General features: G+C 49.4%; 1 protein-coding gene across 1 annotated transcript in view; it reads left to right on the top strand.

Moving 5' to 3' along the window:
• The first annotated feature begins 10,093 nt into the window (after positions 1-10,093).
• Positions 10,094-24,490, top strand: part of LOC308119102 (titin-like) — a 218,988-nt gene continuing 204,591 nt past the window's right edge. The window contains 11 exon segments of the mRNA XM_080478934.1: positions 10,094-10,235; positions 18,282-18,385; positions 18,463-18,666; positions 18,742-19,029; positions 19,475-19,557; positions 20,080-20,291; positions 20,372-20,447; positions 22,893-23,153; positions 23,578-23,634; positions 23,830-24,126; positions 24,213-24,314. Coding sequence (XP_080335060.1) covers positions 18,295-18,385; positions 18,463-18,666; positions 18,742-19,029; positions 19,475-19,557; positions 20,080-20,291; positions 20,372-20,447; positions 22,893-23,153; positions 23,578-23,634; positions 23,830-24,126; positions 24,213-24,314 — 1,671 coding nt within the window. The 5' untranslated portion in view covers positions 10,094-10,235; positions 18,282-18,294.

Here is a 24,490-nt window from a genome sequence, read left to right as displayed (position 1 = left end):
AGGTTCTGGCATTGGAACCTTCAGTGAATGGATGGAAAGTATGTTTTCAAATATCGAGAGTAAAACAGTTTTTATACGTGCAGATTGGAACGTTGACCTTTTAAATACCAACAACCATAAACCTACAAATGAGTTTATCAGTACTATGTACAGTATGAGCTATGTTCCTAGAATCACCAGACCCAGTAGGATTACATGTAGTTCTGCTCCTCTCATTAACATATTCACTAATGACACTGATAATAAGGTAATTAGTGGATTAGTGATTAGTGACATTAGTGACCATCTCCCAGTATTTACAGTTAATAATACAAACCTGGGAAACAAATAGACAAAAAAACAGAATAGAGACGAGTAAAGACAGAGGAATCTGTTGGGATGCAATATATAATGAGAACAATGTTGATCATATATATATCATGAATTCTTAAATATATTGACCTTATTATATGATAAACACTGTCCAATTAAGAAATACAACAAAAAACTAGCATCTAATAGTAATCCGTGGATATCAACAGGATTACAAAATGCAAGTAAAAAGAAGAATACTCTTTACAGAGTTCATTAGATAGATCTATAGAGGCAGAACAAAAATATATAAAATATAAGAATAAGTTAACTAATATTATAAGAGTGAGTAAGAGAGATTATTATAAAAGAATATTAGAGGAAAATAAAAACAACATTAAGGGAACATGGAAGATACTAAATAATATTATAAGAAACAGCAATACACACAATACTCTACCGAAGTATTTTATTGATAAGAATGTGGAAAATTCTACCATGAATGAAGTAGTTAACAGATTTAATGAATTCTTTGTAAATGTTGGACCTGAACTAGCAGAACCGATCCCTGATACTGGGAGTTCTGGAGAGTATATACCTATACATACCTATCTATATACTTATATACCAGAAAGAAATCCTGGTTCTTTGTTTCTTAAAGCTGCGACAGAACAGGAAATATTGGATATTCTCACTAAAAGCAAGAATAAAAACTCTCCAGATTGTGTTGATAGTGACGTGTCACTAGTGAAAAGGGTGATAGAATTCATCTCCAAACATTAACATACATATGGAAGGTTTCATTTCAAACTGGTTCATTTCAAAATAAAATGAAAACAGCCAAGGTCCTACCTCTATATAGAACTAGGAACAAGCATCATTTCACTAACTATAGACCGTCTCATTAGTACCACAATCCTCAAAAATACTGGAGAAACTCTATAACAACAGATTGGACTCATTCTTAGAAAAACACAACTTACTTACAGAGAATCAGTATAGATCTAGATCAAATAGATCAACAACACTGGCAGTAACTGAAGCAATAGAACTGATCACCAATACTATAGACCACAAGAAATATACTGCAGGGGTATTTATAGACCTGAAGAAAGTATTTGACACGATCAACCAGGACATATTGATCAATAAGCTGGAAAGACATGGTGTCCGGGGAATAGTACTTGATTGGGTCCAAAGTAATTTAAGTGGGAGACAGTAGTTTGTAACGGTGGTGACTAGTCCTCATCATGTCTGGACCTTGTTGGAGTGAAGGATCCTCTTGATCTGTTCTGAAGGATATTTATTGAAGATAATCTGGTTTTGTAGTTGTTGCCCCAAACTTCAGCACAGTACTGCAAATAAGGAGAGAGTAGTGAGTAGTATAGAGTATGAAGCGATCTTCCATCCAAGACCTTCTTTGCTGTATTCATTACTGCGATGTTCCTTCAGACTTTACTCTGTATATGTTTGATCTGTGGTTTCCAGCTCATTTTGTCGTCTATAATTACCCCCAGAAATTTAATTTCATGAACTCTCTCAACTTCTACCCCCTCTACTTTTATTTTTACCTCTGCTCATTTTGTAATTGCCAAATAGCATTATGTTTGTCTTTCCTAAATTTAATGAGAATCTGTTGCTGTCAAACCTTTTTTTTAATTTGTTCATTTCTGTAGTTCTTTCCTCCTGCAACTGTACTATGTTGTCCCCCGAGTGAAAAATATTAGTGTCATCAGCAAACAGTACAAAATGCAGTAGCTTAGAAACCTTATACATATCATTAATATACAAAATAAAAAGTTTGGGACCCAGTACTGACCCTGGGGGACCCAGTACTGACCCCTGGGGGACCCAGTACTGACCCCTGGGGGACCCAGTACTGCCCCCTGGGGGACACCACACTGCCCCCTGGAGGACCCTGTACTGACCCCTGGGGGACCCAGTACTGCCCCCTGGGGGACCCAGTACTGCCCCCTGGGGGACACTGTACTGCCCCCTGGGGGACACCACACTGCCCCCTGGGGGACCCTGTACTGACCCCTGGGGGACCCTGTACTGCCCCCTGGGGGACCCAGTACTGCCCCCTGGGGGACACCACACTGCCCCCTGGGGGACCCAGTACTGACCCCTGGGGGACCCTGTACAGCAGGATGACGTCAGAGTATCCCTGCCCTATCATTGGATAGCCAGCGTTAACTCGCCAGAGCTAGCTTATGCATCTGTAGCGAGCTGCTTGAGCAGAAATAAAGTTGTGTTGCTTTATGAGCGCTTTTGTCAACCGACACTGGCTATAGGAGGAGACGAGAAGAGGTTTGGTTAATTTATTGTTAGAATTTGTGTTTCGTCGGACTTTCTGAGAGGTCAGTGAACGCACCGCAGAGCTCCGAGCGCGGGAAGGTTCAGCACGAGATTAACGCTCCCGCCACCGACTCCTCGGCCCTCCGGTGTCCACTGCTTCTGTCTGGAGACATTTTAAAGGAGACCCTCCGGTGTCCACTGCTTCTGTCCGGAGACATTTTAAAGGAGACCCTCCGGTGTCCACTGCTTCTGTCTGGAGACATTTTAAAGGAGACCCTCCGGTGTCCACTGCTTCTGTCCGGAGACATTTTAAAGGAGACCCTCCGGTGTCCACTGCTTCTGTCTGGAGACATTTTAAAGGAGACCCTCCGGTGTCCACTGCTTCTGTCCGGAGACATTTTAAAGGAGACCCTCCGGTGTCCACTGCTTCTGTCCGGAGACATTTTAAGTCCTGAAGTGAATAAATGTCCTTCCAGAGCTGGACAGCAGGCTGGATGTTGACACAGAAGGATGCGGTGGAGTTGAATCAGAAACTCTGTGAAGGACAGAGGACAGAGGACAGAGTCTGGGTTCAATAATCAGGATTTTTCGGTGAGTGTAACGAGGCTATTTTCCTAAATTATATTGCTATATTAAGATGCTGTGGGTTTTTTTCAGAGAGCAAAACTTATTTAGGTAATGTGAGACAATCTTTTTAAATTCCTCCACACAAGGTAAACAGTCTTATCTTCACTGTTTCCGACATATTTCCAAACATCAAATACTACATTACCCATAAGCCTCAGCATTTCCTAGCCAGACATGGTACTTTTCATGTATATAAGTAAGAAGTTTATACAACAACAATCTTGCTTGATCAACAAAAATGAATTATGCTTAAAAGTTGCCTTATTTCTTTTCTAAATTTCTCCACATGCGAGATAAATAAAGGGATATCTTATCTTATCTTAAATAGATCTGCTAGAACATTTTTATCAGTATGTTGATGCTTTTCTATGCAGCTGAACTGCAGTAGAGTTGTGCCCTTTTTTTTTTTAAGTAAAGGTATTTATTCTGCCCTTGATAATCATTTCTACACAATAAGATGGTTTCTATAGCCATAAAAATGTATTGAGGGGCGATAGATTCAGATGAGCACTACTGAATGCTGAGGTGTGAACTGCAGCAGCTCTGTTACACCTAGAGAACACCTGTTACCACGGACACCAGCAGCTCTGTTACACCTGGAGAACACCTGTTACCACGGACACCAGCAGCTCTGTTACACCTGGAGAACACCTGTTACCACGGACACCAGCAGCTCTGTTACACCTGGAGAACACCTGTTACCACGGACACCAGCAGCTCTGTTACACCTGGAGAACACCTGTTACCACGGACACCAGCAGCTCTGTTACACCTGGAGAACACCTGTTACCACGGACACCAGCAGCTCTGTTACACCTGGAGAACACCTGTTACCACGGACACCAGCAGCTCTGTTACACCTGGAGAACACCTGTTACCACGGACACCAGCAGCTCTGTTACACCTGGAGAACACCTGTTACCACGGACACCAGCAGCTCTGTTACACCTGGAGAACACCTGTTACCACGGACACCAGCAGCTCTGTTACACCTGGAGAACACCTGTTACCACGGACACCAGCAGCTCTGTTACACCAGCTGCAGCCCGTTGGACTGAGCTTCTCTGAAGGTAACTGAAGTCATGAATGAGTAAAACGGGAGAAGCTGAACTTCGTTTGGAAGTTTAACAGCAGCTCACGAGTCGGTCTGGAGGCCGATTCATCCTTCAGAAGAAGACGAAGAGACTTCTTATACAAATGACGTCAATGCTTTGCTCAGCTCCGTCTGTAAGATGAAATTTGGCACCTGGCTCCCTGGTCTGGGGCTAAGTTTGTTCTGTGCGGTCTGCATACTCTTCTGTGATTGGTCAGATTTTTCTTGTTTACTTCCCGATTCTGCCGGCTCACAAACCAAAATGGGCGCCGCCTCCGGCGCCTTATTGACATCAGAGGTACGTCCGAATTGTCCCTCCTGTCTCCTTCTCTGTCCACTTCACTCCAGAAGGGTTCTGTGTGGCGGCCATGATGAGGACTGTCTGAATCCTCAATAAGCAAAGGAAAGGAGGCTCGTTGCTTCCTTTAGAACCTCCTTTAGCCTAGGAACCACTGATGCTTCCTTTAGCCTAGGAACCACTGATGCTTCCTTTAGAACCTCCTTTAGCCTAGGAACCACTGATGCTTCCTTTAGCCTAGGAACCACTGATGCTTCCTTTAGAACCTCCTTTAGCCTAGGAACCACTGATGCTTCCTTTAGAACCTCCTTTAGCCTAGGAACCACTAATGCTTCCTTTAGAACCTCCTTTAGCCTAGGAACCACTGATGCTTCCTTTAGAACCTCCTTTAGCCTAGGAACCACTGATGCTTCCTTTAGCCTAGGAACCACTGATGCTTCCTTTAGAACCTCCTTTAGCCTAGGAACCACTGATGCTTCCTTTAGAACCTCCTTTAGCCTAGGAACCACTAATGCTTCCTTTAGAACCTCCTTTAGCCTAGGAACCACTGATGCTTCCTTTACACCTCCTAACTCCTTTAGGAAGCCTCCTAACACCTTTCCTTAACCCAGTGACATCATCCAGGGGTTAAGGTAAAGTCCATAGTTAAGGAGTTAGGAGGGACAATTCGGACGTACCCCAAATCTTCCTCCTCCTCCTCCTCCTCCTCGTTCATCAACTCATACTCTTCTCTTTCCACCATTGTCAACGCAGCATTCCACTGCAGCAGTGGCTGGGGGGTGAATGCTTGGTCACTGGGCCAGCGTCATGGACAGGCTGTTCACTGCCAGCGTCATGGACAGGCTTTTCACTGCCAGCGTCATGGACAGGCTTTTCACTGCCAGCGTCATGGACAGGCTGTTCACTGGGCCAGCATCATGGACAGGCTGTTCACTGCCAGCGTCATGGACAGGCTGTTCACTGCCAGCGTCATGGACAGGCTTTTCACTGCCAGCGTCATGGACAGGCTTTTCACTGCCAGCGTCATGGACAGGCTGTTCACTGGGCCAGCATCATGGACAGGCTGTTCACTGCCAGCGTCATGGACAGGCTGTTCACTGCCAGCGTCATGGACAGGCTTTTCACTGCCAGCGTCATGGACAGGCTGTTCACTGCCAGCGTCATGGACAGGCTTTTCACTGCCAGCGTCATGGACAGGCTGTTCACTGGGCCAGCGTCATGGACAGGCTGTTCACTGCCAGCGTCATGGACAGGCTTTTCACTGGGCCAGCATCATGGACAGGCTGTTCACTGGGCCAGCGTCATGGACAGGCTGTTCACTGCCAGCGTCATGGACAGGCTGTTCACTGGGCCAGCGTCATGGACAGGCTGTTCACTGCCAGTGTCATGGACAGGCTGTTCACTGCCAGCGTCATGGACAGGCTGTTCACTGGGCCAGCGTCATGGACAGGCTGTTCACTGCCAGCGTCATGGACAGGCTGTTCACTGCCAGCGTCATGGACAGGCTTTTCACTGCCAGCGTCATGGACAGGCTGTTCACTGGGCCAGCGTCATGGACAGGCTGTTCACTGGGCCAGCGTCATGGACAGGCTGTTCACTGCCAGCGTCATGGACAGGCTGTTCACTGCCAGCGTCATGGACAGGCTTTTCACTGCCAGCGTCATGGACAGGCTTTTCACTGCCAGCGTCATGGACAGGCTGTTCACTGGGCCAGCATCATGGACAGGCTGTTCACTGGGCCAGCATCATGGACAGGCTGTTCACTGGGCCAGCGTCATGGACAGGCTTTTCACTGCCAGCGTCATGGACAGGCTGTTCACTGGGCCAGCATCATGGACAGGCTGTTCACTGCCAGCGTCATGGACAGGCTGTTCACTGCCAGCGTCATGGACAGGCTTTTCACTGCCAGCGTCATGGACAGGCTGTTCACTGCCAGCGTCATGGACAGGCTTTTCACTGCCAGCGTCATGGACAGGCTGTTCACTGGGCCAGCGTCATGGACAGGCTGTTCACTGCCAGCGTCATGGACAGGCTTTTCACTGGGCCAGCATCATGGACAGGCTGTTCACTGGGCCAGCGTCATGGACAGGCTGTTCACTGCCAGCGTCATGGACAGGCTGTTCACTGCCAGCGTCATGGACAGGCTTTTCACTGCCAGCGTCATGGACAGGCTTTTCACTGCCAGCGTCATGGACAGGCTGTTCACTGGGCCAGCATCATGGACAGGCTGTTCACTGGGCCAGCATCATGGACAGGCTGTTCACTGGGCCAGCGTCATGGACAGGCTTTTCACTGCCAGCGTCATGGACAGGCTGTTCACTGGGCCAGCGTCATGGACAGGCTGTTCACTGGGCCAGCGTCATGGACAGGCTGTTCACTGCCAGCGTCATGGACAGGCTGTTCACTGCCAGTGTCATGGACAGGCTGTTCACTGCCAGCGTCATGGACAGGCTGTTCACTGGGCCAGCGTCATGGACAGGCTGTTCACTGCCAGTGTCATGGACAGGCTGTTCACTGCCAGCGTCATGGACAGGCTGTTCACTGGGCCAGCGTCATGGACAGGCTGTTCACTGGGCCAGCGTCATGGACAGGCTGTTCACTGCCAGCGTCATGGACAGGCTTTTCACTGCCAGCGTCATGGACAGGCTGTTCACTGCCAGCGTCATGGACAGGCTTTTCACTGCCAGCGTCATGGACAGGCTGTTCACTGGGCCAGCGTCATGGACAGGCTGTTCACTGCCAGCGTCATGGACAGGCTTTTCACTGGGCCAGCATCATGGACAGGCTGTTCACTGGGCCAGCGTCATGGACAGGCTGTTCACTGCCAGCGTCATGGACAGGCTGTTCACTGGGCCAGCGTCATGGACAGGCTGTTCACTGCCAGTGTCATGGACAGGCTGTTCACTGCCAGCGTCATGGACAGGCTGTTCACTGGGCCAGCGTCATGGACAGGCTGTTCACTGCCAGCGTCATGGACAGGCTGTTCACTGCCAGCGTCATGGACAGGCTTTTCACTGCCAGCGTCATGGACAGGCTGTTCACTGCCAGCGTCATGGACAGGCTTTTCACTGCCAGCGTCATGGACAGGCTGTTCACTGGGCCAGCGTCATGGACAGGCTGTTCACTGGGCCAGCGTCATGGACAGGCTGTTCACTGCCAGCGTCATGGACAGGCTTTTCACTGCCAGCGTCATGGACAGGCTTTTCACTGCCAGCGTCATGGACAGGCTGTTCACTGGGCCAGCATCATGGACAGGCTGTTCACTGGGCCAGCATCATGGACAGGCTGTTCACTGGGCCAGCGTCATGGACAGGCTTTTCACTGCCAGCGTCATGGACAGGCTGTTCACTGGGCCAGCATCATGGACAGGCTGTTCACTGCCAGCGTCATGGACAGGCTGTTCACTGCCAGCGTCATGGACAGGCTTTTCACTGCCAGCGTCATGGACAGGCTGTTCACTGCCAGCGTCATGGACAGGCTTTTCACTGCCAGCGTCATGGACAGGCTGTTCACTGGGCCAGCGTCATGGACAGGCTGTTCACTGCCAGCGTCATGGACAGGCTTTTCACTGGGCCAGCATCATGGACAGGCTGTTCACTGGGCCAGCGTCATGGACAGGCTGTTCACTGCCAGCGTCATGGACAGGCTGTTCACTGCCAGTGTCATGGACAGGCTGTTCACTGCCAGCGTCATGGACAGGCTGTTCACTGGGCCAGCGTCATGGACAGGCTGTTCACTGCCAGCGTCATGGACAGGCTTTTCACTGCCAGCGTCATGGACAGGCTGTTCACTGCCAGCGTCATGGACAGGCTGTTCACTGCCAGCGTCATGGACAGGCTGTTCACTGCCAGCGTCATGGACAGGCTTTTCACTGCCAGCGTCATGGACAGGCTGTTCACTGCCAGCGTCATGGACAGGCTTTTCACTGCCAGCGTCATGGACAGGCTGTTCACTGGGCCAGCGTCATGGACAGGCTGTTCACTGCCAGCGTCATGGACAGGCTTTTCACTGGGCCAGCATCATGGACAGGCTGTTCACTGGGCCAGCGTCATGGACAGGCTGTTCACTGCCAGCGTCATGGACAGGCTGTTCACTGGGCCAGCGTCATGGACAGGCTGTTCACTGCCAGCGTCATGGACAGGCTGTTCACTGGGCCAGCGTCATGGACAGGCTGTTCACTGCCAGCGTCATGGACAGGCTGTTCACTGCCAGCGTCTGAGAGGGTCATGGCCTGTAATGAGGGGGCGTGGTCTGTAATGAGAGGGCGTGGCCTGTAATGAGGGGGCGTGGTCTGCTGAGAGGGTCATGGCCTGCTATGAGGGGGCGTGGTCTGTAATGAGAGGGCGTGGCCTGTAATGAGAGGGCGTGGTCTGTGATGATGGGGCGTGGTCTGTAATGAGGGGGCGTGGTCTTCTTTTTGCACAATGGAGCAGCATTTGAAATGTGTTCAGAAACATTTGACTTTTTTTTTTAACATTAAATTCTTTTCTTTTGTGTGTCAAAGTGAAATAACTCCTGTCGTCACTGAGTTCTCAGCAGTTTGGCCAGTTCTGCTTTCTGATTGGCTGAGAGCAGGTCAGCGCCTGGAAGAAGGTAAAACCAATTTAATGGGGAAAAGTTAAAGTGTTTTAAACGTCTTTCAGGAGGAAGCAGGAGAACCCAGAGGAACTTAGATGAACCTCCTCCTCCCCCTTCTCGTCTTCCTCCCAATCCTCCTCCCCGTCATCCTCCTTCTCTTCATCCTCCTTCTCCTCCTTCTCCTCATCCTCCTCCTTCTCCTTGTCCTCCTCCTTCTTTCTCCTCCTTCTCCTCATCCTCCTCCTTCTCCTTGTCCTCCTCCTTCTTTCTCCTCCTTCTCCTCATCCTCCTCCTTCTCCTTGTCCTCCTCCTTCTCCTTGTCCTCCTCCTTCTCGTCCTCCTCGTTCTCCTTGTCCTCCTCCTTCTCGTCCTTCTCTTCGTCCTCCTTGTCCTCATTCTCCTCATCCTCCTCATCCTCCTCCTCGTTCTCCTTGTCCTCCTCCATGTCCTCCTCCTTCTCCTTGTCCTCCTCCTTCTCGTCCTTCTCCTCGTCCTCCTTGTCCTCCTTCTCTTCATCCTCCTTGTCCGCCTTCTCCTCATCCTCTTCCTCCTTCTCCTCCTCTTCCTCCTTCTCCTCTTCCTCCTTGTCCTCCTCCTCCTTCTCCTCCTCCTTCTCCTCGTCCTCCTTGTCCTTGTCCTCCTCCTCCTTCTTGTCCTCCTCCCAGGCCTCCTTGAATTGTTCATTATTTATATTTGATTTGACCTTTGAACTATTGCAAAACTTTTATTTCCTGTCTAAACTTTCTGATTGGCTGTTGCGCCCATCTCTCTGTGCTGAAGCCCCGCCCCCTGCAGTGGAGCAGGTGTGAAGGCCCCGCCCCCCCGGTGATGTCAGCGGGGTATAAAGGCCCTGGTCGGGGGTGCGGCTCGGTGCAGACTCAGCTTCCCGGGAGAGCTGAGCAGGAGGAGGAGGAGGAGCACATCGACGGGGCACCGGCCTGTACCTCCGTGAGGCCCCGAGGGTCCTGAGGACTTTCTTCTGCACGCGTTCCGGATTCAGACCTCCACAGACCGCCACAGACCCCCACGGGGTCCCGGGCATCCTCACCAGTAAGTCTCCACTTTTGGTGTGTTTCCTGGGTTCTGTGTGTGTGTGTGTGTGTGTGTGTGTGTGTGTGTGTGTGTGTGTGTGTGTGTGTGTGTGTGTGTGTGTGTGTGAGTGTGAGTGTGTGTGTGTGTGAGAGAAGGTGATCAGGGTCCCAGAATAGACCTGACTGCCCGGCGGCTGATGGCTTTTTAAGGGAATCAGCTGCGGAGTTGTCGCCTCCTGATATGTGCACATGGTGGCTGTCAGTCATGGGGGGGGGGGGGGGGGGGGGGGGGGGGGGTTGTTCAGGGGGTATTTATATTCACAGAGCTGGCGTCCTGTGTTAACTCCCCCCGACAGCCCGGACGGCTGCCGACAGCTGCTCTGTATTTTTAGACGCCGTCCAGCTTCCATCAGATGACATCAGCACCATCCGCACGCTCTGATTGGTTCACACAGTCTGCACTCTGTACAGGTGTACTTGAGTACTGAGACTGCTCTCCACTACAACCAGTTACAGTTACTGTTCCACTGTATTTAACTGTGTTCAATTCCAGTTCCAGTGTAATGAACTGTGTTCAGTAGGTTACAGTCACAGTGTAATGAACTGTGTTCAATTCCAGTTCCAGTGTAATGAACTGTGTTCAGTAAGTTACAGTCACAGTGTAATGAACTGTGTTCAGTTACAGTGTAATGAACTGTGTTCAATTCCAGTTCCAGTGTAATGGACTGTGTTCAATAAGTTACAGTCACAGTGTAATGAACTGTGTTCAGTTACAGTGTAATGAACTGTTCAGTTCCAGTTCCAGTGTAATGAACTGTGTTCAGTTACAGTGTAATGAACTGTGTTCAGTTCCAGTTCCAATGTAATGAACTGTGTTCAGTAAGTTACAGTCACAGTGTAATGAACTGTGTTTAGTTACAGTTACAGTGTAATGAACTGTGTTCAGTTCCAGTGTAATGAACTGTGTTCAGTTACAGTTCCAGTGTAATGAACTGTGTTCAGTTCCAGTTCCAATGTAATGAACTGTGTTCAGTAAGTTACAGTCACAGTGTAATGAACTGTGTTCAGTTACAGTTACAGTGTAATGAACTGTGTTCAGTTACAGTTCCAATGTAATGAACTGTGTTCAGTAAGTTACAGTCACAGTGTAATGAACTGTGTTCAGTAAGTTACAGTCACAGTGTAATGAACTGTGTTTAGTTACAGTGTAATGAACTGTGTTCAGTTCCAGTGTAATGAACTGTGTTCAGTTACAGTTACAGTGTAATGAACTGTGTTCAATTCCAGTTCCAGTGTAATGAACTGTGTTCAGTAAGTTACAGTCACAGTGTAATGAACTGTGTTCAGTTACAGTTACAGTGTAATGAACTGTGTTCAATTCCAGTTCCAGTGTAATGAACTGTGTTCAGTAAGTTACAGTCACAGTGTAATGAACTGTGTTCAGTTACAGTGTAATGAACTGTGTTCAGTAAGTTACAGTCACAGTGTAATGAACTGTGTTCAGTTACAGTGTAATTAATGAACTGTTCAGTTCCAGTGTAATGAACTGTGTTCAGTTCCAGTTCCAGTGTAATGAACTGTGTTCAGTTACAGTTACAGTGTAATGAACTGTGTTCAGTTTCAGTTACAGTGTAATGAACTGTGTTCAGTTACAGTTACAGTGTAATGAACTGTGTTTAGTTACAGTGTAATGAACTGTGTTCAGTTACAGTTACAGTGTAATGAACTGTGTTCAGTTCCAGTGTAATGAACTGTGTTCAGTTCCAGTTCCAATGTAATGAACTGTGTTCAGTAAGTTACAGTCACAGTGTAATGAACTGTGTTTAGTTACAGTTACAGTGTAATGAACTGTGTTCAGTTACAGTTACAGTGTAATGAACTGTGTTCAGTTACAGTTACAGTGTAATGAACTGTGTTCAGTTACAGTGTAATGAACTGTGTTTAGTAAGTTACAGTCACAGTGTAATGAACTGTGTTCAGTTCCAGTTCCAGTGTAATGAACTGTGTTCAGTTCCAGTGTAATGAACTGTGTTCAGTTACAGTTCCAATGTAATGAACTGTGTTCAGTTACAGTTCCAATGTAATGAACTGTGTTCAGTTACAGTTACAGTGTAATGAACTGTGTTCAGTAAGTTACAGTCACAGTGTAATGAACTGTGTTTAGTTACAGTTACAGTGTAATGAACTGTGTTCAGTCAGTTACAGTCACAGTGTATTGAACTGTGTTCAGTTACAGTGTAATGAACTGTGTTCAGTCAGTTACAGTCACAGTGTATTGAACTGTGTTCAGTTACAGTCACAGTGTATTGAACTGTGTTCAGTTACAGTTGCTGTTCCAGTTACTGCATTCGGCCTTGATTCCACGACAGTGAAAACGAGTGAAAGGGTCAAACCTTGGTGGCGTTCTGTGTGTTTCCATGACGACAGTGTTCAGAGTCCCTCAAACCGTCTCGTGTTCAAACCGACGGTGGAAATTTAGATTCACGCTGGCGACTCCTGCAGTTCCTTGTCTGTCCACTAGGATGTCCTCAAACTCCCATCGTTAATGTTCTCTGTGTGTGCGTGTGACTTCATTACTAAAACTAACCACAGCGCCCCCTCGTGGCCTGGCAGGTCAACTGCATCGTTGTCAGTGTGTCAGCCGTTGCTATGGAAACATGGAACGTTTCACCTGGAACATCCAAGATCAGTTCAGCTCTAGAACCTCGTCATGTGACCTCCAGGATCACCAGTGGACTTATTGTCTGCTGAGGTCTGGATGGCCCAGAGATCTACAAGGTCCTGGTCCAGAGGTTCTCTAGGGGTTTAGGTCTTTGAGGTTCTGGTCCCGACGTTCTCTAGACTCTCGTCTGGAGAGTCCAGATTAGACTCTAGCTCCTTCTAGTCCAGGTCGCAGCGGCTCCAGGTGGCTCTTCTTATCAATACCAGCATGTCACACCTGAACCATCTTATTGGTCCGTTTGTATTGATAGATTTGATCTTCAGCACCAACAGGATGGAACTTTTAAATGTTCTGCTTGTTAAAGAATCTAACCTCTGCTGGTTAACTGTTGGTGAACTGATTGAGTGGTAAAGTGATGGTGAACTTGTGGTGAACTATATTGGTGGTGAACTGAATGGGTGGCAAACTGGTGAAGTTCTGGCTGGTGAATTAGTGGTGAATTGAATTGGTGGTGAACTGGTGATGATTTAGTGGTGAACTGGTGAAGTGCTGGACGGTTGAACTGGTGGTGAACTGAATGAGTGGTGAACTGAATGGGTTAACTGAATTGGTGGTGAACTGGTGAAGTTCTGACTGGCGAGTTGGTGGTGAACTGGTGAAGTTCTGACTGGCGAGTTGGTGGTGAACTGGTGATGGTCTGACTGGTGAATTGGTGGTGAACTGGTGAAGTTCTGACTGGTGAATTGGTGATGAACTGGTGAAGTTCTGACTGGTGAATTGGTGGTGAATTGGTGATGGTCTGACTGGTGAATTGGTGATGAACTGGTGAAGGTCTGACTGGTGAATTGGTGGTGAACTGGTGAAGTTCTGACTGGTGAATTGGTGATGGTCTGACTGGCGAGTTGGTGATGAACTGGTGAAGGTCTGACTGGTGAATTGGTGGTGAACTGGTGAAGTTCTGACTGGTGAATTGGTGATGGTCTGACTGGCGAGTTGGTGATGAACTGGTGAAGGTCTGACTGGTGAATTGGTGGTGAACTGGTGAAGGTCTGACTGGTGAATTGGTGGTGAACTGGTGATGGTCTGACTGGTGAATTGGTGGTGAACTGGTGAAGGTCTGACTGGTGAATTGGTGGTGAACTGGTGATGGTCTGACTGGTGAATTGGTGGTGAACTGGTGATGGTCTGACTGGTGAGTTGGTGGTGAACTGGTGAAGGTCTGACTGGCGAGTTGGTGGTGAACTGGTGAAGGTCTGACTGGTGAATTGGTGGTGAACTGGTGAAGGTCTGACTGGTGAACTGGTGATGGTCTGACTGGTGAATTGGTGGTGAACTGGTGAAGGTCTGACTGGTGAATTGGTGGTGAACTGGTGAAGGTCTGACTGGTGAATTGGTGGTGAACTGGTGAAGTTCTGACTGGCGAGTTGGTGGTGAACTGGTGATGGTCTGACTGGTGAATTGGTGGTGAACTGGTGAAGTTCTGACTGGTGAATTGGTGATGAACTGGTGAAGTTCTGACTGGTGAATTGGTGGTGAATTGGTGATGGTCTGACTGGTGAATTGGTGATGAACTGGTGAAGGTCTGACTGGTGAATTGGTGGTGAACTGGTGAAGTTCTGACTGGTGAATTGGTGATGGTCTGACTGGCGAGTTGGTGATGAACTGGTGAAGGTCTGACTGGTGAATTGGTGGTGAACTGGTGATGGTCTGACTGGTGAATTGGTGGTGAACTGGTGATGGTCTGACTGGTGAATTGGTGGTGAACTGGTGAAGGTCTGACTGGTGAATTGGTGGTGAACTGGTGATGGTCTGACTGGTGAATTGGTGGTGAACTGGTGATGGTCTGACTGGTGAGTTGGTGGTGAACTGGTGAAGGTCTGACTGGCGAGTTGGTGGTGAACTGGTGAAGGTCTGACTGGTGAATTGGTGGTGAACTGGTGAAGGTCTGACTGGTGAATTGGTGGTGAACTGGTGATGGTCTGACTGGTGAATTGGTGGTGAACTGGTGAAGGTCTGACTGGTGAATTGGTGGTGAACTGGTGAAGGTCTGACTGGTGAATTGGTGGTGAACTGGTGATGGTCTGACTGGTGAATTGGTGGTGAACTGGTGAAGTTCTGACTGGTGAATTGGTGATGAACTGGTGAAGTTCTGACTGGTGAATTGGTGGTGAACTGGTGATGGTCTGACTGGTGAATTGGTGGTGAACTGGTGAAGTTCTGACTGGTGAATTGGTGATGAACTGGTGAAGTTCTGACTGGTGAATTGGTGGTGAATTGGTGATGGTCTGACTGGTGAATTGGTGGTGAACTGGTGAAGGTCTGACTGGTGAATTGGTGGTGAACTGGGCCTGGTTGTTTAAAACTCGATTATTTTAACCAGTGGTTAAACCCTAACTAACCGACCGCTGAGTATGTGTTGTTGAAAACACGGTGAATCGTCCCGTCAGCTCACGTCGCTGTCCAAGTTAATAGTGAGGTTAACGTCACTGGTGAGCACCATTATATCCCACAATTCAGTTGGTTTACAACTGGTGCTGCAGAAAATGGAGAACCAGAGGATGGGTTCCACTCCGAGCAAAAAGAAGCAAAAATGTATTTATTCATTGAATTTCTGTACATGAGAGAAAAAACTAGTCAAACAAAACATAATCTTCCCATGTTACACTTAGACGGTTCAATAAATAAATAAAGTGAATTTTAAGTATTATTAAGTTAAGAACTAAAATGCAGACTCTTCTTTGGGGTCTGCATTTCTCCAAGTTGCTCCGTCAGGTTGCTCTGTTGGATATTTAATATATGGAATCAACGCCTCCATAAATATCAAAGATACGACGTTTAGACTTGAGTTTATATGTGATCCTCTCTAATGGCCGCCAACCATCTGTCAAACCCCAACCTGAACCCCAACCTGAACCCCAACCTGAACCCCAACCCCAACCTGAACCCCAACCCCAACCCCAACCTGAACCCCAACCCCAACCCCAACCTGAACCCCAACCTGAACCCCAACCCCAACCTGAACCCCAACCTGAACCCCAACCTGAACCCCAACCCCAACCCCAACCCCAACCTGAACCCCAACCTAAACCCCAACCTAAACCCCAACCTGAACCCCAACCTGAACCCCAACCCCAACCCCAACCTGAACCCCAACCTGAACCCCAACCTGAACCCCAACCCCAACCTGAACCCCAACCTAAACCCCAACCTAAACCCCAACCTGAACCCCAACCTGAACCCCAACCTGAACCCCAACCCCAACCCCAACCTGAACCCCAACCCCAACCCCAACCTGAACCCCAACCTGAACCCCAACCTGAACCCCAACCCCAACCTGAACCCCAACCTAAACCCCAACCTAAACCCCAACCTGAACCCCAACCTAAACCCCAACCTAAACCCCAACCTGAACCCCAACCCCAACCCCAACCTGAACCCCAACCTAAACCCCAACCTGAACCCCAACCCCAACCTGAACCCCAACCCTAACCTCAACCCCAACCCCAACCCTAACCTGAACCCCAACCTGAACCCCAACCCTAACCTGAACCCCAACCTATTCCCCAACCTGAACCCCAACCTGAACCCCAACCTAAACCCCAACCTGAACCCCAACCTAAACCCCAACCTGAACCCCAACCCTAACCTGAACCCCAACCTAAACCCAAACCTGAACCCCAACCTAAACCCCAACCCCAACCTCAACCCCAACCCTAACCTGAACCCCAACCTGAACCCCAACCCCAACCCTAACCTGAACCCCAACCTGAACCCCAACCCCAACCTGAACCCCAACCTGAACCCCAACCCTAACCTGAACCCCAACCCGAACCCCAACCTAAACCCCAACCTGAACCCCAACCCCAACCTAGACCCCAACCTAAACCCCAACCCCAACCTGAACCCCAACCCTAACCTGAACCCCAACCTAAACCCCAACCTGAACCCCAACCCTAACCTGAACCCCAACCCCAACCTAAACCCCAACCTAAACCCCAACCTGAACCCCAACCTAAACCCCAACCTGAACCCCAACCTGAACCCCAACCCCAACCTGAACCCCAACCCCAACCCCAACCCCAAACCTAAACCCCAACCTAAACCCCAACCTAAACCCCAACCCCAACCCCAACCCCAACCTAAACCCCAATCCGAACCTAAACCTAAACCCCAACCCGAACCCGAACCCAGTGTGATAGCTGCTCTCTGAATATCCCTCCAAACCACTGCAATGGTTCTGTTTGTGTGAAGCAAACTGATTTATGAATGTTTGTTCCCCTTTGCTTTAATTATGTTAATCTGGATATCAACTTACTAGAATCCTGAACGCAGCGTCGGCAGTGAGAGTTAACCACAGTCCAAAAGTTAGCAGCGGAGGTGCGTTTACTTATCGTCAAGATAACACCTGGTTAAACTTAACCAAGTTTACCTTGTTACCAACAAGATAACAGTGCTGTTAGGGTTAGCCTGGGCTGGATCCAGTTCCTATACTGAACCTGAGCTGGATCCAGTTCCTATACTGAACCTGAGCTGGATCCAGTTCCTATACTGAGCCTGAGCTGGATCCAGTTCCTATACTGAGCCTGAGCTGGATCCAGTTCCTATACTGAGCCTGAGCTGGATCCAGTTCCTATACTGAACCTGAGCTGGATCCAGTTCCTATACTGAGCCTGAGCTGGATCCAGGAGACTGAGCTGGATCCAGTTCCTATACTGAGCCTGAGCTGGATCCAGTTCCTATACTGAGCCTAAGCTGGATCCAGTTCCTATACTGAACCTGAGCTGGATCAAGACAGTTTGTTCTACTGTGACTCCAGTAAACATGATCTTTAGACATAGAGAGTAACGGGTCTAAAGACTTTTCCTCATCAGCTCTGCTCTGTTTGACCAATCAGCTCTGCTCTTGAGCCACTAGACCTTCAGAGTCCACATCTCTAAGAAGTTTTAACTGCGAGGTCACGGGGGTGAGGAGGACTGGGACCTGCTCGGTTTATTGTGCCGCTGGTTTCACCTGATTTATTGACTCCTGGGTGAATGGCTGAACACTGAGCGCTTGTTGGTGGATGGCTGAACACTGAGCGCTTGTTGGTGAATGGCTGAACACTGAGCGCTTGTTGGTGAATGGCTGAACACTGAGCACTTATTGGTGAATGGCTGAACACTGAGCGCTTGTTGGTGAATGGCTGAACACTGAGCACTTATTGGTGAATGGCTGAACACTGAGCGCTTGTTGGTGAATGGCTGAACACTGAGCACTTGTCCTGTTTGTGTTATTTGTTCTGTTGAGCCAAATACAAATCACCAGAACTAGTCCGGCCACAGGTAGGACTATAGTGCCCTCCTGCTGTGACTTGCAGGTACTTGCTGGCCTCTGGGTGTTTGACTGAAGGTTTTTTGTGTTCAGGGTCCCGGCCGTCATGTCCACGCAGGCGCCGACGTTCACGCAGCCGCTCCAGAGCGTCGTGGCACTAGAGGGTAGTGCCGCGACGTTCCAGGCTCAAGTTAGTGGTAAGGAAGCTTCAGGAGTGCATGTGGTGCTGAGGTCTGTGGGCGGGGCCTAACTCCTGTGACCCCGCCCCCTGCAGGTTCTCCAGTTCCCGAGGTGAGCTGGTTCCGTGATGGCCAGGTTCTTTCTGCCGCCGCTCTGCCCGGCGTTCACATCTCGTTCAGTGATGGCCGCGCTGTTCTGAGGATCCCCGCTGTGACCGCCGCACACAGCGGGCGCTTTTCCATCAGAGCAACCAACGGCGCCGGGCAGGCCACCAGCACCGCCGAGCTTCTGGTCACAGGTCAGACTCGCCGCGCGCTTCTCTTCATCCAAGGTCTCCTTACGGTGGACTAACCCCGCCTCCTGCCTCCCGCAGCCGAGACGGCGCCGCCCAACTTCGTCCAGAGACTGCAGAGCTCCACGGTGAGGCAGGGCAGCCAGGTCCGGCTGGACGTCCGAGTCGCCGGGATCCCCACGCCCGCCGTCAAGTTCTACCGAGAGGGGGCGGAGATCCAGAGCTCCACTGACTTCAGGATCCTCCAGGACGGAGACCTGTACAGCCTGCTGATCGCCGAGGCCTTCCCCGAGGATTCTGGGACGTACTCTGTGACGGCTGCCAACAGCAGCGGGCGAGCCACGTCCACCGCCGAGCTGCTGGTGCAAGGTGAGGAGTGAGGCTCACCCTCTCACTCTGATCGCACTTACTGTCACACTGATCTCACCCTCTCACTCTGATCTCACTTACTCTCACACTGATCTCACCCTCTCACACTGATCTCACCCTCTCACTCTGATCTCACCCTCTCACTCTGATCTCACCCTCTCACTGTCACTCTAATCTCGCTCTCTCACTGTCACTGTTTTCACTCTCACTCTGTCACCCTGTCACTCTGATCTCACTCTGATCTCACTGTCATGCTGATCTCACCTTCTCACTCTCTTACTCTGATCTCACCCTTTCACTGTCACTAATCTCACTCTCTTACTGTCACTGTTTCCACTCTCTCTGATATCACCCTGTCACTCTTTTCTCGCCCTGTCACAGTTCTCACTCTCTCACTGTCACTCTGGTCACCCTCTCACTCTGATCTCCCTCTGATGTGATCCAGGTGAAGAAGTTGTGCCGATGAAGAAAACAAAGACGATCGTGTCGTCGTCCCAGATGGCGTCTTCAGAGATCCGGATGCAGAAGGTAAACAAAGGAACTTAAACGCACCATCACTGCCCGATTTTATTGTTTGTCCCTGAACGCACCATCGCTGCCTCATTTTATTGTTTGTCCCTGAACGCACCATCGCTGCCTCATTTTACTGTTTGTCCCTGAACGCACCATCACTGCCTCATTTTACTGTTTGTCCCTGAACGCACCATCGCTGCCTCATTTTACTGTTTGTCCCTGAACGCACCATCGCTGCCTCATTTTACTGTTTGTCCCTGAACGCACCATCGCTGCCTCATTTTACTGTTTGTCCCTGAACGCACCATCGCTGCCTCATTTTACTGTTTGTCCCTGAACGCACCATCGCTGCCTCATTTTACTGTTTGTCCCTGAACGCACCATCGCTGCCTCATTTTACTGTTTGTCCCTGAACGCACCATCGCTGCCTCATTTTACTGTTTGTCCCTGAACACCTCCCATGTCGGCGTCGAGATGCTGCGGTTTCCAGGCGTCCAGCATTTGTGTCCCTAACAACAGACTCTGTGTCCTCAGAAGGTGGAGGCCAGTTTCCAGGCCACCGCCATGATGGAGATGCAGATGGAGGGAGGAATGATGACTCAGCACTTAGCTCACAGGACGCCGCCGCGGGTTCCCCCGAAGCCCACCTCCAAGTCGCCGCCGTCCTTCGTGTCCAAGGTGACAGGAGGACGCCAGCAGTCTCCATCGCCAGTCCGACACGTGAAGGGGCCGACGCCCGCCCCCGTCAGGTGCGTCCTCGGTTACGCCTGTAAACGCCAAACGCTGCGCCCGGCGGGCATTTCTCAACCTATGGTGTTGTTGTCTGCAGACCCGTTTCTCCGTCTGCCAGGCTGTCCGTCTCCCCGATCAGACCCGTCAAGTCTCCACTGATGACCCGCAAACAGGTCAGAACCTTCAAATTACCAAACTGCTCTTCTTCTAAATTACCTGCTCTTCTTCTAAACTACCTGCTCTTCTCTAAACTACCTGCTCTTCTTCTAAACTACCTGCTCTTCTCTAAACTACCTGCTCTTCTCTAAACTACCTCCCCTTCTCTAAACTACCTCTTCTTCTAAACTACCTGCCCTTCTCTAAACTACCTGCGCTTCTCTAAACTACCTGCTCTTCTTCTAAACTACCTGCTCTTCTTCTAAACTACCTGCACTTCTCTAAACTACCTGCTCTTCTTCTAAACTACCTGCTCTTCTCTAAACTACCTCCCCTTCTCTAAACTACCTCTTCTTCTAAACTACCTGCCCTTCTCTAAACTACCTGCGCTTCTCTAAACTACCTCTTCTTCTCTAAACTACCTACTCTTCTCTAAACTACCTCCCCTTCTCTAAACTACCTCTTCTTCTCTAAACTACCTCCCCTTCTCTAAACTACCTCTTCTTCTCTAAACTACCTACTCTTCTCTAAACTACCTCCCCCTCTCTAAACTACCTCTTCTTCTCTAAACTACCTCCCCTTCTCTAAACTACCTCTTCTTCTCTAAACTACTTTCCCTTCTCTAAACTACCTCTTCTTCTAAACTACTTGTTCTTCTCTAAACTACCTGCTCTTCTCTAAACTACCTGCCCTTCTCTAAACTACCTGCTCTTCTTCTAAACTACCTGCCCTTCTCTAAACTACCTGCCCTTCTCTAAACTACCTACTCTTCTCTAAACTACCTCTTCTTCTCTAAACTACCTACTCTTCTCTAAACTACCTGCCCTTCTCTAAACTACCTCTTCTTCTCTAAACTACCTCCCCTTCTCTAAACTACCTCTTCTTCTCTAAACTACCTGCTCTTCTCTAAACTACCTACTCTTCTCTAAACTACCTCTTCTTCTCTAAACTACCTCCCCTTCTCTAAACTACCTGCCCTTCTCTAAACTACCTACTCTTCTCTAAACTACCTGCCCTTCTCTAAACTACCTCTTCTTCTCTAAACTACCTCCCCTTCTCTAAACTACCTCTTCTTCTCTAAACTACCTGCCCTTCTCTAAACTACCTACTCTTCTCTAAACTACCTGCCCTTCTCTAAACTACCTCTTCTTCTCTAAACTACCTCCCCTTCTCTAAACTACCTCCCCTTCTCTAAACTACCTCTTCTTCTCTAAACTACCTCTTCTTCTCTAAACTACCTCCCCTTCTCTAAACTACCTCTTCTTCTCTAAACTACCTGCCCTTCTCTAAACTACCTACTCTTCTCTAAACTACCTGCCCTTCTCTAAACTACCTCTTCTTCTCTAAACTACCTCCCCTTCTCTAAACTACCTCTTCTTCTCTAAACTACCTGCTCTTCTCTAAACTACCTCTTCTTCTCTAAACTACCTCCCCTTCTCTAAACTACCTCTTCTTCTCTAAACTACCTGCTCTTCTCTAAACTACCTACTCTTCTCTAAACTACCTCTTCTTCTCTAAACTACCTCCCCTTCTCTAAACTACCTGCCCTTCTCTAAACTACCTACTCTTCTCTAAACTACCTGCCCTTCTCTAAACTACCTCTTCTTCTCTAAACTACCTCCCCTTCTCTAAACTACCTCTTCTTCTCTAAACTACCTTCCCTTCTCTAAACTACCTACTCTTCTCTAAACTACCTGCCCTTCTCTAAACTACCTCTTCTTCTCTAAACTACCTCCCCTTCTCTAAACTACCTCTTCTTCTCTAAACTACCTCCCCTTCTCTAAACTACCTCTTCTTCTCTAAACTACCTGCTCTTCTCTAAACTACCTCTTCTTCTAAACTACCTGCCCTTCTCTAAACTACCTACTCTTCTCTAAACTACCTGCCCTTCTCTAAACTACCTCTTCTTCTCTAAACTACCTCCCCTTCTCTAAACTACCTCTTCTTCTCTAAACTACCTCCCCTTCTCTAAACTACCTCTTCTTCTCTAAACTACCTTCCCTTCTCTAAACTACCTCCCCTTCTCTAAACTACCTCTTCTTCTCTAAACTACCTGCTCTTCTCTAAACTACCTCTTCTTCTAAACTACCTGCTTTTCTCTAAATTACCATGCTAACATGCTCTCTCGTTAACCTTCCTGCTCGGCTCAACGAGTCACATCGCTAAACGCATACTCATACTACTCAACATAATGCTATGCTAAAAATGCTAATCATGCAAACATAATGCTATGCTAAAAATGCTAATCATGCAAACATAACGCTATGCTAAAAATGCTACCCAGGCTAACATGACGCCATGCTAAAAAGTTGCTCTGCCTTTTCTTTTGTTTTCATCAATGATCCATGTTTTCAGTACGCAGTGAATCCCGCTAAGCTCTTCCAATATGAGCGAGTGTCTGTCCCGTGGCTGTGTTGGGGGGACGTTGGCCCTAGTGTTCACTTCCGTCCCTCCTGCTGCAGATTTCGTCCTCAGCTGATGTCCCACCGCCCTGGAAGCAGGAAGACTACATAGCCGAGGCCAGCTACACCAGCATGAGCAGCATGAGCAGCGCCACCCACTGGGAGCAGCAGGTGGTGTCCACCAAGCAGGTGAGACTGCAGAAGGTGTGGCTGTTAGCGATAGCAATGGGAAGGTTGCGAGTTCCAGTGTCCATGTGTCGTCATGCTGCACGCATCAGGACCCGCCTGTTCCCCGTCGCCGTGGAAACCCGGGTCCGGCTGGTCAGGTAGAGCTCCCTCTGCTGGCAGCTGCCTCCTACCTTTCTGACCTCCCGACCCCGCCCCTCGCTCCACCCATCCTGTCTAAAGAGCTGTAGATCTGTTCTGTCGGGTTACAAAGATTTGAGATGTTTAGCTTCTGTCGGGACGATGAGACTAAGATCATCAGAACCTCAGTGGTCCCAGTGTTGAGCCTTGTGGGACGACAGCAACTTCTGTCGCCCCCTGGTGGATGTCTGAAGGTCGTAAGCTCCGCCAGTTTGAGATTCAGCCTTTTCACTGTCACTGTCGATTTCTTTCTGATAAACAGAAACTTGTAAAGTCTGAGATCAGATCTGAGATCAGATCTGAGATCAGATCTGAGATCAGATCTGATCTCAGACTATGTGAGAGACGACTTCAGCTCTGCTGCTGCTTCCCTCTACAGGGTGAGAAGAAAGCCGGGGCGGTGGCCACGGTGGTGGCTGCTGTTGACCTCGCCCGGGTCCGCAGACTGGCGCCGGGCGAGGAGGAGGAGGAGGGGGAGGAGCAGGAAGCCGGCAGGGAGGTGCAGGTGGAGCGGATGCAGCAGGTGGCAACAGCGAGCGCAGAGAAACGAGTTCGCACCACCACCACCACCATGCTGCAGGATGAGACTGCAGGACACGTGACCCAGGTGTCCAGGGTCGTGACCCCACAGGTGTCAAAGGTGTCGAAGGTCGTGACCCCAGAGAAGTCGAAGGTCGTGACCTCGCAGGTGTCGAAGGTCGTGACCCCAGAGAAGTCGAAGGTCGTGACCTCGCAGGTGTCGAAGGTCGTGACCTCGCAGGTGTCGAAGGTCGTGACCCCAGAGAAGTCGAAGGTCGTGACCCCAGAGAAGTCGAAGGTCGTGACCTCGCAGGTGTCAAAGGTCGTGACCCCTGAGAAGTCGAAGGTCGTGACCCCAGAGAAGTCGAAGGTCGTGACCTCACAGGTGTCCACTCAGGTGTCCACTCAGGTGCGGTGGGCGGCGCCCCCTGCGAGCTCACGGTTGCTGCTGCTGCTGCGTGTGCGCTCTCTCACTCACTCTGTTGCTCACTTCAGATTCAAACCAGCTTGGAAACGTCGTCGTGTGCGGACTCCACCTCCATGCCTCATTTCTCCGTCTCTAAAGTTTCTGTCCCCAAACATGAGCTGAGTGCCGAGGTAAGAGGAGCTTCCTCCTCCCCCTCACTGTTAACCCCTTCACCGGCAGTCTTCACCCTCTCACCTCCATCCTAAATCCTCTACGCCTGTGCTCTAACCCCCCCCCAACCCCCCTTACGAGGGGCCACCCCTCTGCTCTGATCTCCCCGCCCCCCCCAAGGGCTCCCCGCTATCCC

Source organism: Lipophrys pholis (genome assembly GCF_963383615.2).
Source record: "Lipophrys pholis genome assembly, chromosome: 13".
NCBI lineage: Eukaryota > Metazoa > Chordata > Actinopteri > Blenniiformes > Blenniidae > Lipophrys > Lipophrys pholis.
Note: the sequence above shows the minus strand (reverse complement) of the source record. Positions and strands in the feature narration are given on the sequence as shown.